The 20,130-nt window shown below is 42.3% G+C and overlaps 1 protein-coding gene across 1 annotated transcript in view; it reads left to right on the top strand.

Annotated features, from left to right (window-relative positions):
* The first annotated feature begins 776 nt into the window (after nucleotides 1-776).
* The window catches only part of STT3B (STT3 oligosaccharyltransferase complex catalytic subunit B), a 51,217-nt gene continuing 31,863 nt past the window's right edge, over nucleotides 777-20,130 (top strand). Inside the window, exon 1 of the mRNA XM_039549857.1 lies at nucleotides 777-1,201. Within this exon, the coding sequence (XP_039405791.1) occupies nucleotides 969-1,201 (233 nt within the window). The 5' untranslated portion in view covers nucleotides 777-968. The remainder of the gene's footprint in view (nucleotides 1,202-20,130) is intronic.

Raw genomic sequence — 20,130 nt, 5'->3', positions numbered from 1 at the left:
CTCTCGCACATCCTTCAGCGCAGCCAACGCAGTTTCCACCGGGACAAAGAAACATTCCTAACAAACGGAGTTACCAGCCACGCGCTCAGGGGCTCGCCGCGCCCCCGCAACGCGGACTACAACTCCCAAGAAACTCCGCGCCGCCCCAGAGCACGCCGGGAGCAGCACCACCCGCCGGCCCACACGTACCGCAGCGCTCTGGCACGGCGCCGGGGGGGGCACGTGACTCACATGCCGCGCTTCGATTGGTGCAAACCGCTGCCAGTCAATTGCCCCAACGGCTGGCAACGGGCGCGACGTTCCCCGGCGCGCGCTGCCGTGCGCTCCGATTGGCTACTCGGGGATGACCCCGCCCCTTTAAAATACCTGTCGCTCCGTGACAGGCCGTCACCGGAGTTCCTGTTAGGAGGGCGCTACCCGAGGGGATCGGTCCCTCCCCCTCTCCTTCTCCTGGGAGTCCCACCCTCCCCCCGTAGCTCCTCCCGCTCCGGAGGGGCGGCAATGTTAAACCGCCTCCTCGGGAGGAAGGGAGACGCGATCCGCCCCCTTCCCTCCCGCCTGGATCCCATCCGCAGCCGCCTCCCGGCAGAGCCCCCTCCCCACTCCGGAACTGCCCCTCGGAGCCGCGCGCGTGCCTCGGGCCGCCTCGAGCCCCGCCCCTCCGGCTCCTTGGGTCCGCCCCCGTCCTGTTGATGGCCCCACCCCCCGGGCTCGCGCGCGCCGCGCCGGGTCCCCCCCCGCCCCGGGGGACGGTGACGGCAGCGGTGGGAGGAGGAGGCAGCGGCAGAGCCCGGGTGCGCCAGGAGGCGGCGGGGAGTCAGCGAGGAGCGCCAAGCAAGAACGGGCGGGCTCCGCCCCGCCCCTTGCCGAGCCCCCCGCCCCCTGCCCTTCCTCCCTCCTCTCCTCCCCTCCTCCTCCCCGCACGCGCCGGGCGGAGGGAGAGGCTGCGAGGGAGCCTCGGGTACAACATGGCGGAGCACTCGGCCCCCGACCACAAGCACAGACCCGCCGCCAACTCCGCGGCGCCGCTCCACAGCCGCGCCGGGGCGGGCGGCGGCCTGTCAGGGGGCCTGTCGCAGCCGGCGGGCTGGCAGTCCCTGCTCTCCTTCACCATCCTCTTCCTGGCCTGGCTGGCTGGATTCAGCTCCCGGCTCTTCGCCGTCATCCGCTTCGAGAGCATCATCCACGAGTTCGACCCTTGGTCAGTCGGCGCCGCCGCCGGGCGGGACGGGGAGGCGGGAAAGCACCGCGCCATGAGCCGCGGCGGGGGAGACCCGCGGGTTCCCTCCGCCGTGGCCGTGGGGACGGCGGGAGGGCCCTGCCGCCTGCCCCTCGCTCCCCCACTCCGCGAAGTTGCGCCCCAGCCTGTTCCCCGGAGGGAGCCGGCAGCCGCGGCCGCCCCGGGAGCCTGGGAGGGAGGCGGTGCGGACGGGACACGCTGTGGCAGGTCGGAGGGAGCGTGAGGGGTCGCCACCGCGGCGCGGGAGAAGTGAAGTGCCGGGAGCGAGCGGCGGTGCTGGGCGCTGGGGTGTTCCCCGCGGCGGAGACCTCGGGAACGGGGCGGGGGCAGTTCCCCCCCGCATCCCTTGGAGTTGCGGCAGGACTCTCCGAGGGGCACGGGGAAAGTTGTGGCGCTAGCAGGGAATCGGGAGTCGAGCAGGAATCAGGGGCCGGTAGGGAAACAGTTGTGCCGGGCGTGACCCGCGTCCCGGTCCGGGTCCCGCTGTCGCGGCGCCGGTCCCGTGTGTGCGGTGCGGTTTCCCGAAGTGGTCTTTACTAGAGTCCTTGTCGGCCGGGGAGGGAGCAGGGTGCGGAATGCATTGCAGGAAGTAATCTTCATAAAAGTGACTTGAGGGATTACAGCGAAATGGGTGACATTGATTTACTGCCAGGTGTTTCGAAGCTGCGTTTCTGTGCCCAAGGACTTTTGCTGTTTCCCACACATCTTGATTTTTCCAAAGATTGCTTTCCCTCCTGTAGAAGCCGTCTGTTCTTCTTCCCTGTTGGAGGGGACTGAGACCATTTTATGCATGTGATCAAGAACTGCTGCACTCGTTCTTTGCAGCAAGGCGAAGTGAAAGATGACAAGACTTGTGGGGCTGGATTTTTTAATGCAAAAACGTGACAATTAATTTTTATACTACTGGTTGCTTCATCCTGGGAATCCGTGAGGTTTTTAGAAATTTAGGTAGGGTAAACGGCAGATGACTTTAGAATAATGAATTGTCAGATTTTAATTTAAAATTTTTTGTCTTGGGTCCTGCCCTTAATTGCACAAAGGAAGGAGATGCTTCGTTTTGAAATGCGCGGTAGATGTTCTGTGTTAAGCTTCATCTAAAATTGTTGCTGAAATTGTACTTCTCTGCAAAGCATGCATTCCACTTTGATACTTTCAAAAGCACAACTTCCTCTTTTCTAGTTGGCTTTTGCCCCCTCACTTCTCTCCCCCCCCCGCCCCCCCGCCGCCCACAAATGTAATCCATTCACAAATCATGGCTCGGAATAGTGGATACAGAGCAAGGAATTGCTTTGTTTTTAAATGCTGTGTGAAGTAATAAACCTGTCTGATGCGAAAAGCAAGTATCTCAAAATATCTTCAAAATGTCAAGTAATTGCCCATGATTTAAGTGTTTTTCTGCAAACACAAATGAGTGGAAGAAGTACAAACTTCCAATTAATAAAGTTAAGAATGAGGAGGAGTGTGGTTTAAACACATCTGCAATGAGACTGTGAACCTGAGGTTGTATCCTGTGGAGTAGTTCTAATCTCAGTTTAAGCATAAAGGCTTTCCTTTCTATTATGGAGGAAACTTTTAAGCATGCAACCTACATTTTTGTGCAAATTTTATCTGATTTTTATAATCAAGACTCATCCTTGTTGGATAAATGAAAATTTTACAGTGCTGAGTTGCGTAACTTATTATTAAGCCCTGAAGGATACTAAAATGGTGCTATGGGAGTTAAGTTCATAGTCATGATATGGCTGTAAAGATAAACTCCTGTTTAAAGCAATGTGTAAATTGATGCAAAGTCATCTTCCTGAGTACACTAACAGAAGGCATTGCTGCCTGTGCTGCTGGATGTACCCTTGTTAATTAGGAAATAGATGAAGTTGACAAAACTCATTGATTTTAATGCAGGTCTGTGAGAAGCAGTTGAAATGTCAAGAATCATGCCAGTGTCCTGTTGCTGCATGCCAGAAATGGTAGAGGAAAATGCACTTAAGTTAATTAGTGGGAAAGAGAACCTAAAATGGTAGAAACTGAGTGAAAACAAAGGGCTTTCTCTATTGCAGCAGCAAAAATGTTGGAAAGAGTAAAAAATGATGGTGCTCTCTCAAACAGTGTGGAATAGCTAGGTAGGAATGGTTTTTCATAGTTGTAAGGGTCTTACAAGTCTGAATGCAATATGATTCAGAAAAGGGAAAGGAGCTTGTGAAGAGAGACTAGTAACAGTGCACTGCTTTTAATCTTTTTTTTTAACCACTTCTTTAGCAGCTTCTCCTGGTAAACTGGAATTTTTTTTCTTCAGGACAGTAGCTGTGGACTTTGCTGTGGAACAGTTTGATATTTTTCTCAATTCTTTTGGCTTTTTCTGTCAAGCTCACATAGGCTATCTTGCAGTGTGTTGATAAGTCGGTCACCTATTCTCTAGTATTTGTTTTGTGCTTCAGAGAGGAAGCTGAGGTATATCTGATAACATGATGAGCATTAGGCAAATCATTTATTCTTTTGAATGGAAAAATATTGTTCCCTCTAAGGTGTAGAAAGCTTTCCCATTTACTTTGGAATCCAGTTTACTACTGTCAACATATGAAACCATCAAGGGTGGGAAGAAAGGCAGAATTGCTTTGGGTTTTCTACATATTAATTGAATCAGATACCTTTTTTTCCTGATGTCTCTTTCAAGCTGCCTTTCTGACAGTAAAATTAGGTTTTAATTTGGGGTAGAAGAGAGATTTGCTCATTTTGTGCAATCAGCCACTGAGACTCACTTGTGTTGGCATTTCTTCCAGAAGTGACCCAAATGTAGTACGATAGGCCAAGGTAGTAGAGAGAGAACAGTCTTTAGTTTTTGATCTCCATTGAAGTACAATGCCTGTGCAAGGTAAACCAAACTGGTGTTTTGAGGTCACCATGCTGTCACTTAAGAACTTGTGACCTGTACATCATGAGTAGGGGGTTTTTTCACACTGACTACCTGTTTTGTGCAATATTTTCACTTTTTGGTTTATTTCTCATGTCATTTTACTTTCCATACTTGAGCTGGTCCAGAGATTTTGAGATATGTGTGTACTTCTTGGCAGCTTCTAAGTCAGGTGAGCTGATACATGAAGTCAGGCAGCACTGACATTAAGATGTGCCATTGGCAGGCCTCCAGCATTTAATTCCAGGATTTCGTTGTAAGGCCAAGAACCTGAAACATAAATAGTGATGGTACATTGCAATGGACAGGTTTCATGTCCAACATTTGGTTCATCTGTTGGCTGGTTTGACGGCTGTATGGACCAAGAGCTTCATTTTGGTGCTGTGTACAGACGAGTGCAGAGTGAAAGCTGTTCGTGAAAGTACAACAGCAGGTTTAACTCTGCTGTCGAGTGAGAGCATTCTTACTGTCAGATGCTGCCTTAAATGCCAACATGGCTGCAGAACCAAGGCAACCAAAATCATGGAGCACTTGCACAGGGGCTACTTTCTATGCACTCGTTTTCTAAAGTACAGCTCCAGCATGCCCATATGCTATTTCTTTTGGCTGCTTCCATCAGATACATATATGCCTATGTATATATATATATGTATATAAAATAATCTGTATGTGTGCATATGTATACATACAAGACAGATATATATATCTACCAAGACTGTTGCATTCTGATACTGCTACCAAGTGAAATGATAACAACTTTGGTTACATCAGTAGTCTTCAGGGAGTACTGTCAAAATAGTAGATTCATTCTGTTTGTACAGTTCTTACCATTAAGTCACACGTGTGAGAACTGTATCTGAATCATTAATCATATTCCATAACATGAGATCAAACTTCTCTTTCCCCTGAGGATTTTAACATCTTGCTAAAAGCCAGATTGATATCAGTTACCTTACTGAAATCTTTCTTAGGCTGGAATACTGAAGCTCATATGTGTGAGCATGAAACCCTCTCTGTACCAATTTGCACATGCAGGATGGTGCACCAGTGTAGGCTTTATTAGTTCCATTTGCCTGCTTTCTCCTGCCGGGAATGTTGTCTTCTACATCCTTGCCAGCTCTAGGTACTGAAGAGCACTACCACAGTCTCATATACATCTTTGCCTCTTCCAAACCAGCAGCATTGATCGCTCAAACCATCTGCTTTTTACTGGCCATTAGCGGTGACTGTTGCTTATTGTACCTCGCTCTGAGGTAACATAATTGTCCTGGTAGCAAATATGGCTGGTAGATATAATAGCGATACACTTTGTCATCACTGATACCATCATCTAACGTTAGTGGGGTTTGGTGGCTGGGGATGAACGGGTGACAATAAACCTAGGGGCAGTGTCATTGCTTGAGTTTCAAAGGTAGACAGGTTAAAGGAACTTGACATTTTTATTTCAGGCACTGTCAAAAATGCAGGTTTTATTACGTTCAAATCATGTTTGCCAGATGGATTCTTGTGCTGTTATAAACTTGTTTCATTAATGAAAACATAAGTTAGCATCTATAAGTGTGACTGAAGTGAACATTAAAAGTGGTGTATGGAATTGATCGATCACTGGAGGTTTTGGGTTTGTGTAGTTCCTGATCTGATAGCTGACTTTTGGAGTAGTTCTCCTCTGTCATCCACTGGGCAGTCCTGCTTTTTCTTCATGCTTGCTCTAAAGCAGTCATAGTAAGTTGATTCAATGAGGTAAATTGTTGAAATACAGTAACACTTTAGTTTCCTGAGCTTATTTGCCACCAGTTTTTATATTACAGTTTAGTCTCTTATTTTTGAGGAAGAATATGAACATCGACAGGGAATGTAAATAGTGACTGATGTTAGAGGATAAACTGGAATGGAGTGACAGAGGGAAGGCATGTACAAATAAATACAGAGCATGTTAAGACACTGGAGCAACAGGAGTGATGAAAGAAGAGGTGAGTAAGAGCACGTTAAGCTGGTATTCATAAGGAGAGGGGAAAAAATTGTGTAAAGAGGATGATAGTGTCAATAATATCAATTAACAATGCCCACCCAGGTAATTCATCTGGCCAGTGCTTCCCTGCTGGTGCCTCTTGCTGGGCAAATAGACAGCAGACTGTGTAGTAAATGTGTTCTTGAGAGTTTACAGGCACTTTTGTCTCCAGACTGGATCTACCTTTCTAAAGCCTTTCAACCCACTACACAGTCCTATTCAAGTGAAGTGCATAAATGTGGATCTGTCTAGGAAACATTTCTCACTGACTTTAGGAATTTTTCCCAAAACAATTCCTTTTGTTTATAATCTTAGACAACTTCCAGACCTCAGGAAAGCATCTGATTCCAATTCAGTTTGAATATAATCACTTTGAATTAATTTTGAGATATTGCAAATTTCATGAGATTCATATTAAAAACTTACTACACACTCTTCATTCACAGGTGCTTTGATTCTGTGAAGTGAAAAGTACTCTGTTTCTATTTTATTGAAATACATTTTTTAAGATTATATTTACTGTTAACATTTGAATGTTTTTAATACTAATAATTTTAGCAGAATTTCAGGTAATTCAAACTCCTTTCTGCCATTTTATTATAGTAGGAAAAATATTCCAGCATAGAGTCCAGGTCTGATTCGGTGGTGCCTGTGTGTTTATGAAAGGAAAGGTCAGAGATTTTTTTGTGACAGTAGTCTTCCAGACTTTACCACCCCACCACCACCTTCCCTTTAAATGAGGAGGATCCAAATCAGGCATCTTTTTTTTGATCACTTCTACTGCAGTATGACATGGGTTGAGAAGCTCTGTTAGCACAGGTTAGCCTGGCTTTTGGGGCTTCTCACTTGTAAGGTACTGTTGACCTACTTGGCTGTTTTGAAGCCAAATAAATTTTTCTGTAAGGTTGATACGGTGGTAACAGTCAAGATGATGTGTACTTGACTGTACTGGACTTCTCTACTGCTTCTGAAATTGCAAAAATAGGTAAATATTAGAAATGTAATAGAAGGAGGATAATTTGGAAAAAGACCATTGGACAGAGTTGAAGGCATAGCAGAAACTGCTTTGTGAGTGGGGAGACCTCAGGCTAGATTTGTTCAGTTGGAGTGATGCAGCTGAAAAGCAGTTCACTGTGTGGCCTCATAAAATAGCAGTCATGTAAGAATCAAATCCCTGCTCTGCATGTATTACTGTCTTCTACCATCTTTACTTAGCAGGCAGTGCTTCTTTCCTCACTTGCACTACTTGTAATTGGGGTGAACGCCTAATCAGATTTCATGTGGTTCCGGAAAGGGGTTATGCATGATAGGTAGGAGGGGCAGTCTTCATAAAACATGTGCAGAATATGGTTGAGTACAGAGACTCCCTACAGACTTCTTTTGGAAAACATATGAGGTGAGACAGAATGCTTGCAAAGTGTTGACCCTTTTATTGATTTATGGATAGCAGAATGAAACATGAAAAGGAAAACATATCCAAATGTTTTATGTGGGCTGGGTCAGCTGAACCATCAAGTTTAGCTTTTAATGCCATCATTTTTTTTTTAAATGGTCTTCAGCAAACACTCACAAACACTTGACTAACTAGAGCAAATGCTACAATGAAAATCCTTGAATGGACTTTTTTTTTTTTTTGGCTGATATCCTATTATTTGAACAGCTTAATATGTTTGGTTTTTAAAGCAGAAATTTGATTTGGTTACATAGGGTTGGAGTGGTTTATGAAGGTTAGCTTTTGCTTCCTATCATAACTCTCTCTAATAGTCTCTAGTTTTGGCAGCCTGTAATCCTAATACTCATGTTTTTAAATCTGTCTCATGTTGAACTGGTGGGGAAAGGGGAGAATAAAAATTTTGGCCAGTATAGGTAGCAGGAAAATTCAAAATCCTGTAGGAACTAATAGATTTTAAATGGATTGAGGTTACACTGAGTTTAGGGAGGTATCTCTGCTGTTCCACAAGAATCTCCTCTAATTTAGTCAGGTTATTTCCCGTTTGATGTCTAACTGTGCATGTGTTGCAGAGTTTCCTCTTGAATTTTTGAAAATTCCATTCTTGCGAGCCATTTGAAGTACATTTGTACTGACATTTAGGGCTGTTCCTGAGGGCTTTTTTCTACTTAGAAAAGCCATTAAAGTTGCTACTTTTGGGGCCTGTGGAGCCTGCACCCTGTAGCAGGATGTGTAACAATGTTTTCATTATTATTAACTCCTTTAGCAAAACTTCTTGGAGCCATCAGTCTTACTACTTGCTTGGAGAACAAAGTGAACTTAGGACATGTATTGCTATAGTATGTCCAGCACATAGACTTTATTTCTGGCCCCCTAGCTGAGCAGTGTTTGTGGTCTTCATCTGAGCTGTTACTGGGAATCAAACTCAGATGTTTTTAATGTGGGTAGCTGCTAGGTCTGGGCTGGAGAGGTACTGTGAAATTGATCCTAATGCTGCACCACACCTTACATAAGTTGAAGCAGCCTGGGGAATGAATTTAAGGATATAGATACGAACAAAATAGATCAGCTTCTGTATTTCCCAACTTACTGCTGCTTTCCTGGGGTAGAAGCTCCTTTGGCATGTTAGAGAATGAAATGCTTCCTATCCTTCCAAAGTTCTTGCTATTATGTGAGGCAGTGTTCCTGTGCTTTAGAAAAAGAAATGGTCTGTTTTAAACAAGGAATAACTGAGTGTTTGTCCATGAGCGCTTTAAGAACAAGGAACAATATTTAAAATGTCTGTCTGCTATGGGGGACCCAAGTCCAGTATCAAATGTTACTTTTCCAGAGCCCGTCTAACATAAATAACTGTAAATGATAATTTCTTCTGGGTGTTACAATGCTTATCATATAATTTTCTGTGGCAGTCAGTTTATATGGGTTATATTAGTTTGTTAGGTAAAAGAGCATGTTCAGGTTCTCTTCAGCTGATAATCCATGAAGAATTGCAAAACACCTTTTCAAAACTTCCCTCACTTAAACAAAGTCTTTGGGAAACTACTTTGGAATGGAGGATGTGAGTTTGGCTTGCGTATTGATTTTTGGTGGTGTTCTTAGTGGAATTGCTATTTTCTTCTAGACTGTTTTACACAGTATTATTTACATTTATTTAAAATAGTGGTTCACTGCATGTATGGGCACTCTGTATCCTGTTGGTTTAATTTGGATTTTACAGAAGGGAAAAATAACATGTAATGATGTAATTTTAAACTGTTCTAGCACACGTGGCTGGTCAGTCTACATTTTTTGAGCTCTTGGCTTTATTTTTTCGATCTCTGTATTCTCTTTTTGCAATTATTATGTTACAAATGGTAGCCAACTTCTTTAAATTCAAGTAGTGTGATTTTACTTATTTTTATTCCTATCTTCACAATAGATTGGTATGTTAAGAAAGTCTAGGCATGGAAAGTACTTTTTTGAGGATGCAGCTGATTGAGAAGAACACGTTTAATAGAATATGTTGTGCTATAGCCAGAGGATTTGAAAATAGAGTGATGCAAAAGCAAAACCTAATAAAACAAGCCTTCCTTTCCTGGGTAGTTTTCTATGTTTATCCACCTTTTTATATATAGTCTATTGCATACGTTGAATGTGCTTTCTCCTTATTCTAAACTTATCCCAAGCAGCATTTGGAAGTTAAATAACTGAGAATTCCATAAATATTGTTTGAAACATTTATCTTGGAAAAAGGCGATTTCATCTTCATGGCTGAAATATTTGGTCATTTGGGTATTAATGGTCTTTAAAATGTCTTTAATTCTTTCTCTGGCAATAGATAAAATGCCTTGAAGTAGCAATTCTTCTAATTTAGAAATTCAGCAAAACAAAATCAGAACTTTGGCGTTGTATCGATGGCAACAGTAACAGTAAATGGACATCCCTTTGACTCACTGTTGTAGGAGAAAAGTCATGAAAGCCAATGCAGTGTTTGAGTTCTCCAAGAAGCTGTGTAATGCTACTGTGTTTTGACTGTTTTATCTTACTCAGGTGACTAGAATGATTCATCTATTGTCAGATGTCTGAAGTAACATTTGAAAAGCTATTGCATATGTCTCACAATTAATTTTACTCTGTAACAGTTTTAATCTTTCATTTGCCAAATAGAAAATGGATCTTGACACTGGAGAGACTACCTTAAACATTAGGAACAGTATCTTAATTTGTGATGTCTCAGGTCAGCTAGTAATGACAACTGTAATTATTCTCCTATGGCTAAACAGGAGCCAAGGAATTTTTTGTGCTTTAATTTTGTATTCCACCACTACTTCACCAACATTCTCCCCACCCTCCCACAGTAAAGCCCAGTTTTTGCTTGGCACAAGATCGGATGATATGTTTTGTGTGAAATATGTCACGCTTGTAATTGTTCCATCACTGAATTTTATTTTCTGCCTTTTGCTTTTGTAAGTCAGCTTCAGGGTCCTTTTTTCCTTACGCTTCCATTGCACTCTGGTTTCAATGAAACATTCTTAGATATGCAGATCATGGTTTTACTTTGTGAGAGTGTGTTCCACATGGTGCCATCTGCTGTCTTCTTTCCGGGCTACCTTCAAGAAGAGAAAGCCACAGAACAGCGCATTTGTGGAGAGAGAGTTGAGAGGTCTGGTGGGGATTGAAGCATGAAAAGTCCTGCAACAGACCAGTTTAATTCAAGTTTGGAGAGCAAGGAGAGAGAAGATTTAGGATTATGTGACCTAAGAACTGTCCCTTGAGAACTTAGACCGAGTCCTTCCCAACAGCTCTCACCCCTGCAGTACACAACTTTTCAATCCCACCTGAACTGAAACTGAACCTCTTGCTTTAGTATCCTCCTTTCCCTATTTTCATGGGCAACCAGACATTCATTTTATGTCACAGGGGAGAAAGCAGGGGAAGGATGTACTTCGATTTGGTGAAATGGCTTTAGAAATGAAACTTGTCCTTTTACTGTTCTAAGAGGGGCTGTAGCTACCAAACTGTATATACCAGTATAGCCAACTGAGGTGGTTTGCTTTTGAAAGGGCATGTCCCTGGACATAGGATAGAGGAGGCCATGGTGGGTGTAGTCTGTGAATATTTCTGTAAAAACATTTGTGACAACTTCAAAGCATATGTGTGTAATAACAAGCCTAGCTCATCATAACACTGTTCCCCCACCTTCATGTTTTAAGGTCATTCCTAAGCATTAATTGGATTTTACTAAAATGAGAGAGTAGCATGGTGAAATAGCTCAATATCTATGGTACAGTAAGGCTGAGCAATACTAAAAATTCTATCACATATTGAGAAAATAAACATGTAACTTCAATTTCACATTGTACATGGCAGGAATTTAATATTAATTATAAATACTGTCTTAAATGCTAGCACTGCTGTCATCACAGTACACTTAATATTTAGCATTTCTGTGTAAATACCTAAAAAGCAAGTAATAGTTTGTTATTACACTTGTGTTTCTTGTGCGTAGTCTTTAAAGGAACACTGGTAACCATTAAGTACAATTCTTAACAGGTTAAATTAATTTCAGTGAAAATTTAGGGTTTCTTCTTAATTTAAACTTACTTAAAACAGTATGAAAGATTATAAAAGTAGTTGATAACTGATTTTAAATTCTGCTTGCCATACATATTTGAGACTAAATCAGATACTCAAAGTGTCTGAATGCAAAATATGGTTAGAAAGATAAAGTCCACTGTATTGTGAGGAAGGATGAAGGCCACTTTCTGCTTTCAGCTTCTTTGTTTATTTTATTGGTGACATTCTACTCCCACATTAATTTGCTCCAGTGTGAGGATACACAGTCACTTTGCAAACAGCTGGAACTCTTTTTGCCCTTAGCTAGGGGCCATCATCCCTTCTGTTGGACTGTATTAATAGATCACGCAGATACTTTTAATCTGCTTCAGAATAAAATCAGTTAAAGTAGTTGAGGTCATAGAATAATTTGGGTTGAAAAAGACCTCTTAGATCATTGAGTCCAACCGTTAACCCAGCACTAGCATGTCCCACCTCTTTTAAACACTTCAAGGGTTGGTGAGTCAACCACTTCCTGGGCAGCCTGTTCCAATGCTTAACAACTCTTTTAGTGAAGAAATTTTTCCAAATACCTAATCTAAATCTCCTCTGGCGCAACTTGACATTTCCTCTTGTTCTATTACTTGTAACCTGGGAGAAGAGGCTGAACCCCGACTACCCTAGCCCTAGAGGGCTACAACCTCTTTTCAGGTGATTGCAGAGAGTGATAAGGTTCCCCATAGGCCTCTTTTTCTCCAGGCTGAACAACCCCAGCTCTTTCAGCTCCTCCTCATAGGATCTGTGCTCCAGGCTCTTCACCAGCTTTACTGTCCTTCTCTGGACTCACTCCAGCACCTCAGTGTTCTTTTTGCCCCAAAACTGAACACAGGATTTGAGGTGTGCCCTCACCAGTGGTGAGCACGGGGGGACAATCACTGCCCTGGTCCTGCTGGCCACACCATTGCTGGTACAGGCCAGGATGCCATTGGCCTTCTTGGCCACACACTGACTCACATTCAGCTGCTGTCAACCAGCACCCCCAGGTCCTTTTCCACCATTTAGCTTTCCAGCCACTCTTCTCCAAGTCCGCAGTGTTTAGGGGGGTCGTTGTTACCTGAGTCCAGGACCCAGCCCTTCACCTTGTTGAACTTCATATAATTGGCCTTGGCCCATCATTCCTGTTTGTTCAGATCCCTCTGCAGAGCCTTCCTGCTATCCAGCAGATCAACACTCCTGCCCAACATGTGCAGACTGTCTGAGGGTGCACTCAATCCCCTCATCCGGATAATTGATAAAGGTATTAAACTGGCTTGGCCCCAGCACCAATCCCTGAGGAACGCCACTTGTGACCAGTGGCCAACTGGATGCAGCTCTATTCACCACCACTCTTCGGGCTTGGCCATCCAGACAGGATGTGCACCTGTCCAAGCCATGAGCAGCCAATTTCTCCAGAATGCTGTGGGAAATGGTGTCAAAGGCTGCAGTAAAGTCAACATAAACAATATCCACAGTCTTTCGCTTATCCACTAAGTGTATCACCTTGTCGTAGGAGGAGATCAGGTTGGTCAAGAGGTACCTGCCTTTCATAAACCCATCCTGACTGGGCCTGCTGCCCTGGTTGTCTTGTATGTGCTGCATGATTGTGCTCAAGATGATCTGCTCCGTAACCTTCCCTGGCACCAAGGTGAGTTTGACAGGCCCGGAGTTTCCTGGATCCTCCTTCACACCCATGTTGTAGGTGGACATCACATTTGCTCGCTTCAGTCTACCGGGATTTCTCTGGTTAGTCAGGACTGCTGGGAAATGATTGAAAATGCTTGGTGAACACTTCTGCCAGCTCCCTCCAGTACCTTTGGGTGGAGCGCACAGAGCTTCGCATGTGTTTGAGTGGTGTTACAGGTTGCTGACCATTTCCCCCTTGATTATGGGGGCTTTGTTCTGCTCCTGATCCCAGTCTTCCAGCTCAGGCAGCTGGATACCCAAACAACAGGTGGTCTTAACTGTAAAAGGCGAAGAAGCATTAGGCACCTCATCCTTTGTCACTGCTTCCTTCCACATCCAACAAAGGATGGAGGTTCTCCTTAGCCCTCCCTTTGTTGCTGATGTATTTATAGAAGCATTTTTTGTTGTCTTTTATGGCGTCTTTAGAGTGGTTTGCTTTTTAGCTGTGATTCAAGCTAATTTGTCCGATTTGCAGACAGCAGCGGATTAGAAGCGCTTCTGCACTCCTTTTAGCTAGCAAAGGTTAGTTGAAGGATAACTGCCACAGTTAAATTTGCATGTGTAATTCAGTACAAGGCATCCTAGAGCTGGGAATATTTTTTTTTTTCTCTTACCCTTTTGCACTTTGGGCTTTATTCATGCATTTTTCTTCTCAGCTTTATTTGTTTAGGGCATAATTAGATCTGTCTCTAGGTTCCTGTAAACCCTGTGTGTATTGTTTGGTTTGTTCTGCAGGTAGTTCTATCTATATACATACATACCCACAGGTAAAAATTGATCGCTTCTGCAGTCCTTGTGACTGCAATGTTTGTGTCTATGTATGCCAGCTTACTGAAGGGTTAAGCAGAATTTGAGCAGACATATTTAAGTTAGATAAAATTAGGTTTTTAACCTGGTGTTAATTACGGGACAGAAATTGTTCAAGTTAGACTGTGTCTGTTCTGCTCTGATGGTGCTTTGTATTATCCACTCTGAAACAATTTTTATTTTCTCAGCAGTCATTGTATTAAAAAGTCAGTAAGTCGATATTGCAACAGATAGAGTTCAACAGGTGCACTGTGAGAGATCCAGATTCTTGTACTAAATATGATCTACCTACAGAGAGACTAGTGGAAAGAAAGTATAGTCAAAGAATTCAGGTGGGGAGACCGACCTAAATGCAGGAGGAAGAATAGCAGGTGCATTAAGAAATGTACTAAACAGCAAATATATAAGGATTTTTGGATGAAAAGCTACCGTATTTTAACTTGCTAAACTGACTTAGACATGCAACCAGAACACTGTAGATACTTTTAATTCCTATGTGCTGAAGAACCTTATGTTGCCATAATTTGTACAGAGTGGTTCAATATCTAATGTCTGATTCTGGTTTGATTTACCCTTTGTCATGTTACACAGAAGTTCAAGTAACAGGCTCTTGACTGTTGAGGGTTATACAAAATAAAAGCTCTTCTATGGTGCTGTAACGGTTTAAATGTTCTGCCAGAAATAAGATTGTCACTGCTTAAATATCATCTGTAAGTGGGGGATCTGGAGCCTTTCTAAGGGTCCTGTTTACTTTTTACTGTGTCTTGTATTTTACAGCGTAGAAGCAGTCTGCCAGGCCATCTTGCATCCACACTGATTCCTTAAATTTCACTTAATGGGAAGTGAAGTTGGTTCAACTACATTTTGGTGTAGCTGGTACTTTCTCGATTGCCACTGCGTTGTAGCATGTAGGTGACTTTATTATGTAATAGAGATGAAGGCTGTGCCACATACTCCCAAGTAGTTAAAATACAATTAAAGTACTTGCAATAAATAATAAATTTCCTTTGTTGTACTCTGTATTTCAGACTATTACAAAAGTTAGTATTCTCTTCTGGGCACATATTAGATCTTGCTACAAGATAGCAGGTATTTTCGGGATCAGTTTAATAGGAGTCTGCTATAGTTGTTTAGATGTTACAGGTTGCTATTCTGTACTAGTAGACTGAAAAAAGTGGCTTGGGAGCTAGTTGTCCTCTGTTCCCTCTGTTACTTCTTGTGAAGCAGTCATGTTCACCTCACTGATTTTTAGTATTAGATTTTTCACAGAAAGGATATTTTGCTCTTAAAATACATTGTTCAGCTACTGGTCTTTCAACTCCTTCCTGCCAAGCCGATCCTCGTTCCTTTAACTTAGAAGACCTTGGAGTTAAGGTGCCTCCATCGTGTTAAGAACAAGTACAGCACAAATCTGATCTGTAAGAAACACCCTCTTGAACGTATTCTTGAATTTGGTGCAAAGCTTTCAGAGTTGCAGCATACAAGGTTTATTGTGCCACAGAGTAGTCCAAGAGCACTCAGAAAGAGGCAAACATAGCACTACAGGGGTTTTTGAGTTTGTGGTAGTTAATACTGTATTGAGCAGAGAATTGATGCCTCTCAAGAAGCCGATGCTGTCAAAAGATAGAGAACCTATACTGTCATCAATTTGGATGCCAGTTGTAGCGTAGTATCTGGGGTAAAGTGTACGTCCATAAAAAAGAAAACAAGCATTCAGTTTTTGCCTGTAAAAATTTTCAAATGATTCTTTTTCCATCTTACCTTTGAAACCTCTTGGGAATTTTAACTGTCCCAAGAAAAATGTCATCATCACTTTCTTCTTAGGTCTAAAATGTTGTTACATGTTACGAATGGCAGAATTCACTGGCAAAGTATGCCTTTTAATATGGATAAAACCAATGCTTTTCATAATAATTTGCCTTGAGATATGGAGTAGTTCAAAAGCAAGACAGAGAAAAAGTAATGAAAAAGCCTAATAGACATCAGGGGAAGTGTCTGAAGTTGTAGGCAGATATACACCCACTACAGTGGTGATAGGAAGCATATCGTGGTTTCAGATGGTGGTATATTTTGTGAAAAATACAAATTGTGATTATGGAGTGCTCTCAAAAGCTCAGTTTTTTAGCAAAAATAGTGGAGGTGCCCTGGGTTCTCTGAAGAAGCTGAGTGACTGTATGCTCCTTGTAGAATTTTATGTCATTGAGCTACTGGCAGCATGCAGTTCCCAATTTTAGCACTTGCGAAGCGTAACATCTTATTGCAGGCAGGGAAAATACCATGCCAAGTAGTGGCAGTAGGAATGCTGTAATCCTTCTTAAATACACTGGGGACATTCTGATATTCTTAATGGATATTCTGTAAACATTCTGGTATTCTTCAGGATTTCCATTGAGCTTAGTTGAATGTTGGCCCTGAAAAAGTGGGTGCCCTGCTGATTGTGTCACCCACCTTTTTTTCTGCCTTGGCTTTCTACTGGTTTACCCTTAGGGATTATTCTAAAGATATTACAAAAAGGAGGAGTTTTGTTTCTCAGCTGGATTCCAGGAACAGAAATTTCTTCCTCCTTTGACTCAAAATTTCCATCATTTTTGAAGTTGAGTGGCCACATCACTGCAAAACTTTCTATCATTTTGTTACATTATCATTCTTACTAATCTTAGTATAACAAGGGAGTCTTTGCCACATTTTTCTGAGTGGGTGGGTTTGTTCAGAGTTGCAAAATCTGAAATCAAAACCAGGTCCATGACCAATTTTGAACCTGAAGAAGCTCAGAATGACAGTACTGCTGCCAATTCTTTGATGAAACATTAGGCTTGTGATTGACAGTCAACTTGCAGGATGTGTATTTCTCTTTTCAAATGGCCCTACTTGCACCAAAACCCCTGCAGATCATTTGAGCTTCTCTAAATACAGGGCAGTCTCGGGAGCCATCACAAATACTTGATACTATCTCAGAATGCTACGAGTAATTACATATCCGGATATTTTGATAAAAAACATAAAGACTAAACAATCAAAAATTACATATTTAACTCTCTAAAACCATCAGAATTAGGATGATATTAAACTCCGTATCAGTCAAAGCTTTTCTTTTTTCTTTCTGGTGGACTTGTCTTATTAATTATCTTTCAATCAAGTTTAGCAAGAACTGTGCAAGCCTGTTCTGTGCCTCTTGTGAAAAACGAGGTAGAGTTAATGTGCTCATGACTCCTTACATGTTTGTTGTCCAGTGAGGTGCAGAAGCTTGAGTGTTCAAGGTGATAGCAGCTTCCACATAAAACCATGGTAGGTGCACATCCAGAGGAATTCCAGAATAAAAGATTTGTGGCCGTATAAGGACTTAAAATACATAAAAATGTGCTAATTAGGGACAATTCATGTAGTGTATGTTTCTATTAGAATTAATAATAAAACCATACCACTGACATGAATGTAAGTTAAAAAGAAAGGAGTGTGAGATTTTTCTGAAATAAAATTGCCTGGTTGTTCTTCCATTTTGCGGAGTTATGTCAGTTCTGGCTCGGGTAAACACAGGACCACCCTCTATCTTATGGGCTCTTACACAGGTAGAGCATTCTTACCGTGAGGTCTAACGCCATAGGTTTGGGTTGTGGGCACTAGGAAAGACTCTTTACCTGTCATAAGTGCTTTTGCCTGTAGGTATTGCTGCTCCAAATTGTGATGTTGATTATTTGAAAATGGCTTAAATGGCCATACATACTTACCAAGGTTACAAATGCAACACAAGTAAAGATTTTCCTGATGAGGAGGACTTCCATAGTGCCTTGAATTAATTAGGTGATTGATGAGTGCTACACTTCCATTTTAAAAACCTTATGCAAAGCTCATTGTGTTAATTTCTTATTTGCAGATACAGAGCTCAGAATGAGACTTGCAGGATGTTGCGCTTGTAGTGTAGTATGTGGGCAAGCAGGTGTTTTAAAATTTAATATGGATTACTGCATAGATGTTTCTTTGTTTCAATGGAAGTTACTTAAGTTTCTCATTAGATTTTCCATAGTGTTGCTGAATATATTCTTCCTTTGGATGCAAAGAATGTGTCGGATATGGAGTCAATCTTCAACTATCTTTCTCAAGAATCTAGACTTGCCATCACTAATTAGATGCTGTATGGCCGAATTGATTCTGTAATCTACATTTGCATTAAAAACTGACTCCTAGAATTACTCAGATAGCTAGTAATGTTCACAGTTTGTATCTTGTCATTTTTCTGAGTGTGCAGATGTGAAAATTTTGTGCATCTGCAGCTGAAGACTTTTAGAGCACAGAAGCCTTTATAATTGAAGGCTTAGAAAATTTTCAACAGATTCTGTTTGTAAGGAGATTACATATTCTCAGATGGCTGTAAAGTGCTGGATAAAAAGTCTAGATGATGGGGCAATAATAGCATGAAATTGATTGGGGTTTAGACAGTCACCATTCCCACAAGAAGCAACACACTGATCTTGCACTCTGTTGGAATGGAGGGGTCAAATGAATTCCATCGCCATCAGTGTAATTTGCTGTAAGTGTTGTTTAGATCTGGATGAAGTAACTGCGTTGCCGTACACGTGCTCTTCTTTTCTATATGTTCTTATTTTCTCAGTAGGCTGAATTTTATTTTAATACTCACTTAAATAGTACTTTGTCAAGGAAATACTAAACCTAGGAATGTCAAAGACGTCTCTTTATAAATATAGCAGTAATTGTTGCTGTGAAGTGCTGGAGAATTCTGTAGCTCCTGGATAGAGAATGATTGCTGTGACTAGCATTAAGTAATCATCCTACAGTATTGCCTTGTGTCATCAAAAAGGCAGTTCATAGCAAGGAATAAAAATCAAACCTAAGCAGGAACAGATAGTTAAGATCATGTATTAACAGTGCATAATATATAAGTGAAAACTTTACAGGCTTTGCTTTGCAAGTTGCCTAGTTAAGCTTTCTAAATTAATGTTGCTACTAAAAAAAAATATGCCTCTGTTTCAGTTATTCTGCTGTTGCTGCTTATACTCTGTTCTATGCTAAAATACGCTTTAAAAATGAGAACCATATCTTTATTAACTTATCGCCAGTTGTCTACTGAACCAGCTGTAATGTAGGTATCTCCAGCAGTGCTACAAAATTAATGATACCATACACAGAGCACTTAGGTGATCATTAGAGCATCCCCCCAAAGGTTCAAACTACAATACCAGCCTAGTTTCGTGGTTGGGACTCTGAAACATACAAAGATTTAGGATTGTTTATTCCTTTAAAGCTTAACTTGGAGGATGAGACCGTTCAAACTACAGACCTGACAGAAAGAGGCAAGGAGAACAGCAGAGCATCACTTTTCCTCCTAGAACGTCAACTAAAATAAGAAGTCAACGTTTCCTGGTGTCAGGCCCTTAGCTGAATATTAGCAAGTGTGTATCTTCTTCACAGCGTGGACTGAGAACTTGAATATTTGTCTCAGTCGTTCTAGCTACGTAATTAACATGTACTTCACATAATTTTATTCTTTATTCTTCTCACGTCTGTTTCAAATCGACTTGCCTCAAGGGGCTGAAGGAGGATGAGAGGGAATCTTGGGAAGTGGGTAATCTGTTCTCATACCTCAAGATCAGATGGGTGTGAGGGTTGAGGGTGGCAGAAAAGGGATCCTTTCCTTCGCTCTGGTTCTGTCACCTGGTGCTGCATACTATTCAGTCAGTGCAACCAGCAGTGTACTTCAGTTCCAGTGTTTCCTTGGGTAAGGTGGAGTAGGTCAGAAGGAGGGCTGGATAGAAACCCTAAATATCACTTCTTCTTGCTGCTGCTGCTGCAGGTGGAAGAACTGGGGCAGGCAGTGGCCCCCAAACCTGAAATGCAACCCCTACCCAGCACTGGCTGTTCTTGCCTCTGTTATGATTCCTCCCTCAGCTGCAGCCCTTGAATCTCCCAGATGCAGGTGTAGGCAAAGGTCTCAGTTTTTCTAATATTTT

This window comes from Corvus cornix, chromosome 2 (genome assembly GCF_000738735.6).
Source record: "Corvus cornix cornix isolate S_Up_H32 chromosome 2, ASM73873v5, whole genome shotgun sequence".
Taxonomy (NCBI): Eukaryota; Metazoa; Chordata; class Aves; order Passeriformes; family Corvidae; genus Corvus; species Corvus cornix.
This window is presented reverse-complemented; position numbering and strand designations above follow the sequence as displayed.